Source organism: Marmota flaviventris, chromosome 4, assembly GCF_047511675.1.
Source record: "Marmota flaviventris isolate mMarFla1 chromosome 4, mMarFla1.hap1, whole genome shotgun sequence".
Taxonomy (NCBI): domain Eukaryota; kingdom Metazoa; phylum Chordata; class Mammalia; order Rodentia; family Sciuridae; genus Marmota; species Marmota flaviventris.
The window spans coordinates 30,889,470-30,902,356 of record NC_092501.1 but is presented as its reverse complement, the minus strand read 5'-3'; the positions used below and the strand labels follow the sequence as shown (position 1 = coordinate 30,902,356).

Genomic DNA, 12,887 nt, shown 5'->3' with positions numbered 1-12,887 from the left:
AGCATTTATTGTGTGCCAGGCACTTTGCACATATTTTTTTCTTTTGTCCTCATAACATCACTCTGAGGTAGGTATTATTACTATTCCCATTGGCAGATAAAGAAACTAAGATCCAGCTCAAGAATTCAGCCCAGGCAGCGTAACTCTAAGGCTGTGATTGTGACCATTTTTCTCTAAGCGTCCTTCCCAGATGTGCGGAGTTTTTGGTTTCCTCTCATGCTCTGGAAGAAGGTTCCAAGGTCTGCAATCTCTGTCCACCTCTTCTTGTCTTCACCAATCTGGCCACTGCCTTCTAAGTTAAAACAGCTGGCCTACCTCTCCGGAGTCCAAAGCTAAATGTGATGCAGCCTCTGCCCTCTATCACCTCAAGGGGGAAAAAGACAGAAACTTCCACCACCACATTCCACATCCAGCCAGAGGAAGTGCAGTGACAGGCGAAGCGTTAGGTTTCCCTTTGCCATGGCATCCTCAGGAGAACTTCCTTAACAGGGTCTCTCCAGCAGCTGGGAATACAGCTGGCATGGTGGCTGACCACCACCCAGTCTCTCTCTCTGGTGCCTCTCACTCATATTTGCCAACCCTGAGCTCCTAAGCTGTGCCAGAGAGCAGCTAGGAGCAGCCTGAGCATTTGCAATGACTAATGGACATCACCTGATCGTTGTTCAGGCCCAGAGGGCAAAAAGAGGCCCAAGCTGGGAAGCCCAAGACCAGAGGCCTTCACAGACCCTGTGTGAACATCATTCCTGCTTTCTAAGCAAATATGTACTGGTGTGGAGTGTAAATTGGTACAACTACTTTGGAAAATAGTTTGAGAGTTTCCTCTAATGCTAAACTAGTATACCCTAGGACCCGCCATGGCTCCTTGGTACATGGCCAGCAGCAATGAATGATTCCGTGTCTACCAAAGATACGTATAAGAATGTCAACAGCAGCTTTATTTCTCATAGCCAAAGACTGTAAATTGCCCAAATGTCTGTCACATAATGAAGAAGCCAGGGTCCACTCACACAATAGAATACCACCTAGCAACATGGGAGGACTTCACAGTCATAAAGCTGAGTGAAAGAAGACAGAAAAACACATGCTATAGGGTCCCTGTAAGCAGGGAAAATGAGTCTGGTGATGAAGGTTAGACTAGAGGTGACTTTGGAACAAGAGCTGACTGGGGGAAAGGAGGCTTCTGGGCCCTGGAATGTTCCACATCTTGGCCTGGGTAGTAGTTACAGGGGCATTTACTTACATAAAAGTTTATTATAATGTACATTCGAGATATGTGAAGTTCACTAATTTTAAGTAATACTGCAACATGAAAAGTTTAAGAAAACATCTTAACCACACAGACTCTAGTGAGGTTAATTTCTCTAGGCTTCTGGGAAAAGCAAGAGAAGAGTGATTTGATGTTATGGTAGCTGGTAGAATTATGAAGAGACTTTTCCTTTTTTGTGGAGCTCAATTAAGACTGTGGATGTACTGTTAAGAAAAATAATTTAAAACTTCATGTCAAATTTTAAGACTCCAAATCATATGAAAGAGGCCTCAGAAATTCTAAGAACACTGGTCATAGAACTGGATGCCACCAAGAAGGTCTGTGTGGCTAAGGGGACCTCCATCTCCCCAGTCCCTGGCAATGTTCCCCCTGACCTCCTGACAACCCTGACCCCTCACCCACCAGGCCCTGTGCCGAGCTTTGGTCCCTCTAGCTGCTCATGTTCCTCATGAACCATAGAAGTCACCACCCTCCCTTCCCAATGCCCCAATCTGGTCACATTCCCACCTTCATCCCTCCAAGCTTGGGATGTTCCTGGATGTCACCAAGTCCATCTGCAGCTGGGGAAGGGGTTGCTTGATACACCCTGTCCCCATCACCAGCAATCAGCATGGCAAGGCTGCCCAGGTTCCAGCCAGGAACCTAGCTCAGGAGAGCAGTGGGGGAGGGGATTCTCCCAAGGCACTCTGTCCTACACAAACCTATTCAGAAAGGGCAGGAGCCCTGCAGCCCACAGGTAAAGCCCGAGTTCACTGACTGATCAGAAAAGCCCCTCCCAGTCCAACCCAGCCAGATACATCTCCCACAGGCCCACCTCAAAGGGCCACCCTCCAGGGACCTATGCCTTATCCCAGGCCCCCCAAGAAAGAGAGTACCTCTTACCTTCCTTGTCTTTATACCTGGCTTCCCCTCCACCCAAAATGCCCTTTCCCACTTAGGGACTCCTACTTGTCCTTCAGGACACAACGCAAGGGTGCCATTCACAGGCTGCCAGGCTCTGCTCACCCTTCTCTCTTCCCATTGCCCTTGGTTCCTTACACATTGCCAGAGGAGTTTCTTAGTAAAATCCCTGCCCTTTCCTGAGATCTTATGTGCCAGGCCATGGGCAGCCTGTTACCTCTGGAGTCCTTCCCCCAAACCTCTATGGGATGAGGTTGGTCTCATCCCCATTGTACAGGGAGCTGGGCCAGATCCACACCAGCCTCCCTAAAGGCAGCAGCTGCATCGTCTCCTCTTTCCCTCCACAGCACCACCGCTGGCCCAGGAAGGTGCTCAAAAAGGAAGGGAAGGTGAAAAAAGGGTCACAGGTGCCTCCTACCTGTCGGTCACCAAATAACAGGTTATCACCTGCCACTTCAGACACCAGTTCCATACTCAGCTCCCTGGACTATGTCTAAGATGCCACAAAGCCAAGGCCATTGACCCAGTGAGCAGGGAGGTGAGGAGAACCCAGAAGACCAGTCTCAGTAGTATTCACCTAAGGTGGGCAGCAAGGAGGGAGAAGGCAACCAGAGTCTGAAGGCTGGGTGGTGTCTGGGCCCCAGGTGACTATCACCTGGCTTGTCAGCCAAACAGGCACACAATACCCTGAGGGCAAACATCTCCCCCTGGGTGGTCATTCTTAACATTTTCAATGGACATGCCCTAAACCAGTCCAATGGGCAACTCTTTCCAGTCAGGACCCCTGGCCAGAGTCCTAAGAACCAACACAGAGCTCTAGCCTAGACCCTCGGATAAAGAGACAAGTGGAGACATCTTAGAAGAACCCGCCAACTTGGAGGCCCCACTGCACTTCTTCCCTAGAGAAGGAAGGGTAACCTGTCCCTGGCTTTCCCTGGACCTACAGTCAGACATCAAAGACCTGTGACCCCATTCCCTCTGCTGGAGCCCCCATCCCTGCCAGCTGGGGCAGGAGAATGGGAATCAGTACTTACCCGTGCTGTGACCCGACTCCTCCACTGACGGCTTGGTCCAGTCTTGGGCCTTGTTGATGTGAAATAACTTCAGATCATCTTCATCCAAAGCAATGTCTCCCCAGAAGACAGCTAGGAAGGAAAAACGAAAGTGGTTCAACTAAAGCTGGAAGTCAAGAAAATGAATTTACAAAGGCCCCAGAAGGTGTGGGACGTTGAGGAGCAAACTCTAGAAAAGACAGCCCCCCCAATCAAATCTCTCCCTGAGCAACTTGGGGGACTCAAATTGCTGGCAGAGAAAGAGGAACGGCAGCTATTCTGCACATGAAAGCCATGGGGCTAGGGGCCAACATCCATGGGAATCCAAATCCTTGGTCTACAAGGCATTTTGAAAGGCCCCCAACTTACCCTAATTCTAGGCAACCTTGGGTAAAGCTGCCATATAAAGAAAGCTTTTTCTCTTCTCTGGTCCCCAGGATATAAACAATTAAAAAAAAAAAAGCATAATGTCATCACTCATACTATTGTTCACAATATCTGCTGCCCTTCCCCAGGGGAAGATTATATTTCCCTGCCCCATTGATGTCAGGATTGGCCACATAACCTGCGGTGACTAATCCAGTGTGTGAGGAGGCCTTAGGAGTTAGCGCATGATTCACCATGTTCTCCTTTCCCTCGCTCAGAAGACAACAAGGCTCTGCACAGGGTAAGCCCAGCACCCTGGGATCTCCAGCACAGATGATGTGAAGCACAGGCAGGGCTTGTCAGGATGGATGTGCGGCTCTGATCTGAGGTCCATGCGTTAAAGGCTTGGTCCCCAGGGTGGCACTATTGGGAGATGGTAGAGCCATTAAAAGGTGGAGTCCTCTGGGAGGGCTTTGGGTCCTGGGGATGCTCTTGAAGGAGACCCTGGCCTCCTCCTCTTTCTCTTTGCTCACTGGTGATGGGGTGAGCAGTTTTATTCCACATGGACTCCCACCATGATGTGCTGCCTCACCACAGGCCCAAAGTAACAGGGCCAACCCAACACAGACTGGATCTCTAGTACTGTGAGCCCAAATCAACATTTTCTCTTTACAAGTTGATTATTGCAGGTATTTGTTACAGTAACAGAAAGCTGATTGTAGCATGGATGGAGGTGGGGGGAGAAAAACTTGTTTTTATAACCCTCTCAGATTCTGGAACATTTGTAACTAGAGCACAACTTTTTTTATCCTAATTAATACAGAAATTGCTATCAAAGGTGGTCTGGCAGTATAATAAGAACCCACTATCTTTAGGCCAGCTGTCAAGGAGATTGTTACCAAAGGCTGAAAAGAGGTGATGGATGTTTGAAGTGATGAGGCATCGGGTAAACTGTCGCCTGCATTAATTTGGAAGGCAGATGACGGACTGAATCAGCATATGGCTTTAAGAGAAGGGACTGAAACTCAGAATGTTAATTGCCTGCTTTGGTTGCTATTCGCTATGGCTAACAAGGTCCTAAAGAAAGAAACAAGCTCAGAAAAGAACTAGACAAAATTTAGTAGGAATAAAACAAACAAATAAACAAGAAGTGTGCAAAAATTTAGGGATTTGGAGAGTTGAAAGAGCCAATCTTCTCATAACGAAACAATAAAACTGAGAAGTTTGAGTCATAAGGACTGATTAAAACTCAGCTTCATGGTATAGGTAGATAAGAACACTCATCCACTATTAATGGGAATGGAAAACTGGCAACTTTATTTAAAAAATGAAATATAAACTCATCATAAGAACCATAAACTCCATTCTTAGGGATCTTCCCAAGGGAAATGAGAACAAATTCATACAAAAACATATACTCAATGTTTGTAGCTTCCTTATTCATAAGGACTTGGGGGACTCAAATTGAGGGTAGACTCAAACTTAGAACAATCTAGATGTCCATCAACTGTTGAACAGAGAAATAAAATGTGGCATAACTATACATTGGAACATCGTTTAGCAATTCGAGGGAATAAACTATAGATATGTACTACAACATGTATGAATCTCAAAAAACATCATTCTAAGTGAAAGAACCATATGCAAAGGACTACATGTTAAATGATGTTACTTACACGAAATGTCTAGAAAAGGCTAATTGATAGAGCGAGGAAGATTAGAAATTGACTAGGACCAGGGATGGGAATAAGGATTGACTACAAATGAGCATGAGGAGGACTTTTAGGCTGATAGAAATGCTCTAAAATTAGATTCAGGAGATAGTAGAGGATAGGAAAGGTAGCAGAATACAACAGTTACTAATAGGGCATTATGTAAAAATGTAGATGTGTAACCAACGTGATTCTGCAATCTGTATTTGGGGTAAAATTGGGAGTTCAAAACCCACCTGAATCAAATGTATGAAATATGATATGTCAAGAGCTTTGTAATGTTTTGAACAACCAATAAAAAAAAATAATTGGAAAAGTTGCATACACTGTAATGTGGTGGACTTAAATTCAAAAGTTTTGGATTTTATTTACTTTAATAAAAAAGTAGTCCAACTCTTAAAAAAAATAAAATAAAATTAGATTCAAGAAATTGTTAAATTTACTAGAATCATGGAATTGCACCCTTAATAAGGGCAGAATTATACAGTATGAAAGTTACACCTACAGGAAACTATTAGAGGAAAATAAACTCAACCTTGTTGCAAGGACCAATCAGGATGGTGCCCAGTAAATCCTTTCCATTGAAAAAAGGAAGATACAAGTAAAAGAGACTAATCCTGAAATTCTCTCACAGAAGATTAATAAGAGCAAAGGAGCAGAGACACCTGGCTAGGAAATCGCTGTGTGGCCATGGTACAGAGGTGGTCCACACAGACGTGAAGATGACCAACACGTCAGAACAGCACAGTGCCCAAGGGGCCATGAACATGACTACAAGAGACCTAATAGTTGTAGGGCCTTTTGCAATATTTGCCCAACATGATTTCAGCATTTTTATGGAACCATGACTATTCTTGCTCCCAGTCGTCCCCTTTCTGTATGGAAATGTCTGTTACACTTCTCCTATTTCTGATCTATCACTGAATATTGAGTATAGATGGGAGGGAGTGAGTATGTAATTCTATTTTGTTTTGTTTTGTTAGTTTGCAAGTCTCTGGAGGAAGAGGAGTCACATCATGACTCAGTATAGAGGATCACAAGACCCAGGACTTTGAGGCTGGTTTCAAGACTGCATAGGACTTTGGGGTCTCCCCTGTGGAAGGATAAATACATTGTGTATATGGGAGAAGGAAAGCAAATATTAATCACCAGAGGAGAGGAGATGAATGATAGAATCTATTATTGTTTGTAAATTTATCCTTTCTCCTAGATATAAATTTGTGCTTCCACATCTCTCTGATGTCAGTCTTCGCCATGTGATTTTTTTTTTTCTGGCTATTGAAAGTGAGCGAAGTGACATGAGTCACTTCTAAGCAAAACCTCTGAGACCTGGCACAAGGTTTGTCATGTTCCCTTTTCCCACATCGATAGGAGGATGATTCATAAATTAGTGGCTCCACAGGCTGGGACACGGAGTGAAGATGTGAGGTGAGTCGTATTCCTCTGTGGTGATGACACAGAGATTGGGAGAAGTAGGGGCATTCAAAGTACATACTTTCGAGTCAAAAAGATCTGGGGTCAAACCCTTCTGTCGCTATTTAAAAGCTGTGTAATCTTAGGAAAAATCACTTGATCCCTTTGAGCTACAGTTTCCTCATCTTGAAACAGGGTTGGAAATACCTTGTAGAGTTGTGTGAGATGAAATGAGATGAGATGTGTTGATTACTCATTAAATGAGATGAGCACTCGGTCCAGGACCTGGACCACAGGGAACACTGGAGGTAATGAGTGGTGCCACTCTAATTTTCACTGAGTTTGCCTAGACACCTGTCTTTACCCTGCTCCCTCTCCTCCTCCAGAAGACCCTGCCCCCACAAGTCTTAATTCAACTCCCATATTACTATATTCTTGAAGAAGGAAGAATATAATAAAAAATGTTCACCCTTTTCAAATTAATGTGTATATTTAATACCCTTTAATAAAAAAATCACAATAATTTTTATTATTAAAAAACTGATATTAAATTTCATCTGCATAAGTAGGTGATAACAGTAAGAACAAGAGGACCAAAGGAGAACTGGTTTCATCAGACATCAAAATGGGATAAAGCTTCAACCATCCTGCCATGCAGAATAGTCCGGAAGCAGTCTCTAGACTATATAAGAAGACTCTGTGATTAAATGAGGTTTCGTTAATTTATGGAAAGTAAGAGATTAATGAATGAATTATGTTAAAACAAATGGGTTAGCTATTTGAGGAAAAATCAAGTTGGCTTTGAACTTCAAACAAAACACCAAAATAAATCCAAATAAAAAAATTTAATCAACAATTGGCTCAACAATATTTAGAAGCAAATGAGCTAAATTTATACAGTAAGGCCTCTGTATCCATGGGTTTTGCATCTATAGATTCAACTGAAAATGGATCAAATATATTTGGAAAAAACAGTGTCTATACTGAACATGTATAGATTATCTTTCCTCTTATTATTCCTTAAACAATACAGTATAACAACTATTACATATTTACACTGCCTTAGATATGAGAAGTAACCTAGAGATTGTTTAAAGTATACAGGAGGAAGTGCAGAAGGTTGTAAATCTATGTCATTTTTATAAGAGACCTGAGAACCCATAGGTTTCCATATCCAAGGACAGTCCTGGAACCAACACCCCATAGATACCACAGGACAATTTGCACATTTATCACACACAGCTATTGAATTCTTACTAAAAGGCAAACATGACCTGTGCTAGCAGAAGACTCGCAAATTATTTTCATCACCTCTTCCATCTCCAACTACTAAAAGTGCAATCCATAGACCTGCAGCATCAGCATCATCTTGGAGCTTGATAGAAATGCAGAATCTCAGAACCTAGACCTGCCAAATCAGGATGTGCATGCTAACAAGATCCCTCAGGTAAATCACATGCACATGACATGTTGAGAAGCACTGAAGTAAGGGACCAGAGACAATCTCCAACAACTGTGACCCTGTTGTCACGGTCTCACCGCCATCTCTCTTATGCATGTCATGGCTATAGTGAAAAGGTCAAGCAGGACAATACTTTGTAGAGATATAGAATTTGAAGGGAGAGGTCACAGGAAGAACTCAAATACATAACAACGAAAATGCCCTCCACTCCAGCACTGGCTGGCTGCAGGGGAACCTCAACCTGCAATTCAAGTCACTGCCATCAGGTGGAAGTGTTTGCTTAGGAAGCTCTGGCTCATAAATAAACATCACTTCAGGAACAGATAATGAAACACAATAGGAAAAATGCTTTTCAGAAATCATAAATAGAAATCCTTAGAAATTAGTCAAATACAGTTGAAAAGCTATTATATAATAAGTGTGGAAATACCATATCTTCTCTCAGGGGTAGGCTGATATTTAACAAGTGGCTGGGAGAGTGTTTGCTGATGTCCTTGGAGTAAACATCCACCATGGCTGATTTCAGAGTCACTGAACATGGAGTGGGGAAGAGGTATGCACAGTTGGCCTTCACAAGCAAGTAACAGCCAGCTTCAGCACACAACTCTAGTGACAACAATATGTGCAAAGTACCTCATGGTCTCCAAGCTCTGTTTCCCCCATCTGATGCCTGTGTGTGTGTGTGCCTGACCCCCACAGCTGCAAAACATAGCCATGCTCTGGGCCTTAAGTGCAGCCCCACCGCTCAGTGCAGCCCCACCCAGGATTTGCACAGCACCGCATATTGTCCAGTCTGTCTGTCCCCATCTACAGCAGAAGCATGCAGTGTTCACTGTTATCTCTGGGATCAGGCCAAATGTCTTCTACTGTTTACGTGAATCCATCCTTTCACAGTATGTGAGGAAGCCTTGCTTGCTCCTCCTTCACAGATAGGCAAACAAAGCCTCATCTCTGAGAGGGTGTAGGACTAGGCCAAGATCATGCAAGCAAGAACAGGCGTTTGAAGTCAACCAAAGTCTCTTTGATTCCCAAATCAGAACCCTCATACCCTGAACCAGCACTTCCCAAACTTTTACATTCCAAGAAGTTTCTGAAGGATGCTGTGCTAAATCGTGTTCTTTCCTGCAGGACTACTCAGAGCCATTAAAATCCTAACGACTATCAGGATGCCAAGAGAAAGGCTGAAATGCCTCATTTCCCAACATGGTTGCCCCTGGAATCTCTTTTCACTGAGATTGTTCTCCTAAGGGAAAAATTTCAAAGACTGCTGAGCTACTCAGCAGGGGCCCAGCAGGTAAAAGGGTCTCATCTCCCATCTCCCACCTGACATCTGAGCAGTCTCTTTTGGCACACATCCAGAGACATGGAGTTCACACCCTTCCATCACATCCCCCTTATGTTTTTCCAAATCCAGTGTTTGGATCTTCTCTCAGAAGCAAAGCATTGGAGGGATGAAAAGACACCATCTTGAGCACCAGCCACACGCAGATTCTTGGCCTCCTTCTACCTTCACATGAGCCAGACAATCAACACATCACTGGCTCCACTTTTCAGGTGAGGAGAGGGCTGAGCCAGCTTAAGCAGCTTGCTCCAGCTGAATTCTGAATTCTAACTTACTCGCCATGTGCCTTTGCTATCCTCTATACAAAGTCCCCCTGGGTGACCTTGATAAGGAGGAGTGACAGATCCCAGCCTCTGAGCTGGAATTAGGAAAGGACTCCCTGAGGGGTGACACTTGAGTAGGAGGATGACACATGAGCAGAAGTTTGATGGTGGCTAATAGGAGGAAAGGTCATATGGGCCAAAGAGATAGCACATGCAAAGGTCCAGAGGTGACAGAGCAAGGCTCTTTCAGGGCAGGGGTTGAAAGGGGGCAGTGAGGGGGACAGCTGGAGTGGGGGATCCAGATGCAAGGACTACGGAAGATGGCAAGAGCAAGGTAGACACGAGGCTGCAGGAACAGAGGCTGGGCAGGGGCATGGAGGTTCAGATACAGGGAACAAGTTCCAAGGCTGTTAGAGCACCTAAAGTGGAAGGGTCAAAAGGAGTCCCTCACTTTGGTACAGCACTTCACAGTTTGCCACCGCTTCCATGTATACATCCTCCTCCCTCTGACTCCCAGGACCCCAGCACTCAGCACAGGGCCTGGCACTGACCCTCAGAACATTTTAATGAATGAACAAGAAAAGAGTGCTCCTTGCAGCAGTCCTAGGGGAGGGAAGGTGGGCCAGAACCCTGATTTTACGTGGGAAAGTGATGCTTAGGGAAATGAATGAACAACACATATGGGAGTCTATATCAAAGAGGGAGGGCCTCAACTCAGACTTTTTGGGCCCAAACTCCAAACCTAGAGCTTGTCTCTCTGCCCCACCCAGATCCAGTTTCTAGGACTTAGACTCAAGGTGAGGTCAGCAAGAGGTGCTCTGTTTGCAGAGGAGCTTCCTGTCTGGCAAAAACTGGACAGTCCGGCAGTTGCTTAGGACTGGGTAGAGGAAGGGGGTCCTGGAGGGTCTTTTACAGCCCTCCCCAGTGGAAATTCCAAAAGTCTTGGGGCTGAGGAATCCTGGCAGGGTTGAATGCAATCAGGTTCCTGATTGGTGGCCTGCAGAGCTGGGGTGTGGGGTCTGTGAGGCAGGGAGCATCCCAGGCAGTCAGAGGGGGACTCCTTCAATTCTGCTGCCACCTTCTGTGGCTAACTGCACCCTCCCCAAGACTCAGCTCCCTGGCTCCCAGAACAGGGCAGGCCCAGGGCAGCTCCTTGCAAGACCTTTCCAGTGCATCCTGGTCACATATCCTACACTGTCCTGGGTTCACTCCAAAACCAAGGGAGACCTCCAGCAGGTACCTCAGCTCACTCACCTCACCTCACCTCCACCAACCAGTCCTTTCCTGGTTTTCACATCTACACATATAACTTGGGGCTGCACTAAAGTGTGGGTGCTTTTCAAGTCACTTTCTACTTAGGGTCCTAACCACAGGTATTCCACAGTGAGGGTGCATCTCAAATGGTCTACACTGGAAGCTGTGAGTGACTTGGTCAAGTTGACCTTCAGTGTCATTTTCTTCACCGGTACAATGAGACAGCTGAACCAGCTTGGTATTTCTGAAGGTGCTACGCACAACCCACAAGCATTAGAAACGTCTGAGAGTTGATAATGCAGACCTCCAGGCCCCAACCCAGAGTTATGAAATCAGAATCTCCAGGGCCAGGGCCCAGGAACATACATTTTAAATGCAAGCCCTGCCTCACCCCTGTAGATCAGGAACACACACTGAAGTTCAGGAACCTATGGAGCTGTTGGTCTCTGTGGCCCCCCCAGAGCCAACGATTAATTTCACTCTGATTTTAGAGAAGTATTGTGCCTCTGCCTGGGCCTGCTGCTTCTTCACCCAATAGCAAGCCACTTGAGAAGAGAGGTAGGACCTCACTAAAGTTCCTCCAGGTAGTCACCTAGAGATAAGCCTAGGTTATTGGAGGAACTAAAGAGGAAGCATGCAAACCATTGGAATTCCTCTCAGGAAACAGGCGGAGGTGGGGTGGAGGGGCCAGAGGCAGGGAGAATTACAGGGAAATCCTACCCAGAGATGCATTTAGTTCACTTCAAGTTTCCAGCGGAGGGATTTAACAGGTTTAAAGCAGTTTTCTGTGAATCTTTGTCAAGGGAGTGTATGTACAAACAAACAGGGAGGGTTTTTTTAGTAAAAAGTTAATCGGCTTAAAGTGTGCAACTAAATAAGCAAAGCTTACATTAAAGTGACTCACAGAGAAAGGACCCCATGGAAGGAAAGTTCTAGGAAATACAATATGGCCTCTATGTTCTTTTGTAGTTCCACACTATAAATATTCATGGGACGGTGTTAATGGGGTCCACAGCTCTATGCAACCACAATAGTTTTTTTGTTTATTCTCAGGACCATGAACTTTGAAACCATGACCCTAAATTTCAGGACTCTGCATTCAGGCGCAATTGCAGAGCAGGAGGGGAGAGGTTCGGGCTTGCAGAGGACAGAGGAGAGGAAAGGGGCGAGTGTGAATCACTGCCTGGATCTTTGGGTTGAGATTAAAGGGTAAGATCTGTTTAGTATGGGAAGCCTCCTGTCTCCAGGGTCCCCAGCTGCTCCTGGGGAAATGGCCTTCTTGAAGGACGGATGGCTTAGTTATTCGAGCATATGGCAGAGAGGAGTGGGAAGTTGTAAATATTTTAATTGGATCAAGCAGATTTGTTGCAAGTTGTATATTGAGACTTAAAAAACTAATTTGAATCAAGGAATTTCTAAGATGGGGAGAATTTAAAAGTCATCTAAGGGATGTCCTTATTTTCCATATGAGGAAACTGGGACCCAGGAAGGCCAAACAACACACTCAAAATATCACATGTAGAAACTGTGTCTGCCAAGTCTCTTCACCACACCAGAAATGACAGATATGACTAACATGTGCCTTCTCTTGCCCAGGACAAATATCCCCAACTGTCCATTCAACCTGGACACAGCCTCTGAGTCCATCTCAACACAATGCCTGCCACAGAAGGGCCAGCACAAATTGACAGAAATGGCAGGAGTTGAGACCTATTGTCATTCATACCCTATGTCATACCAGCAATATCCAAAGCCTATTATCTATTTATTCCAGCTATTCAAAGCCACTTAAAACAGAAACTCTACTCCAATCTGTATGTGCACATTAGAAACCCTACAGGAACTAGGACTCCATA

At 45.1% G+C, this 12,887-nt stretch overlaps 1 protein-coding gene across 1 annotated transcript in view; it reads right to left on the bottom strand.

The window, feature by feature from the left end:
* The window catches only part of Tll2 (tolloid like 2), a 118,277-nt gene that overhangs the window by 88,370 nt on the left and 17,020 nt on the right, over positions 1 to 12,887 (bottom strand). The window contains exon 2 of the mRNA XM_027930189.2: positions 3,202 to 3,312. Within this exon, the coding sequence (XP_027785990.2) occupies positions 3,202 to 3,312 (111 nt within the window). The remainder of the gene's footprint in view (positions 1 to 3,201; positions 3,313 to 12,887) is intronic.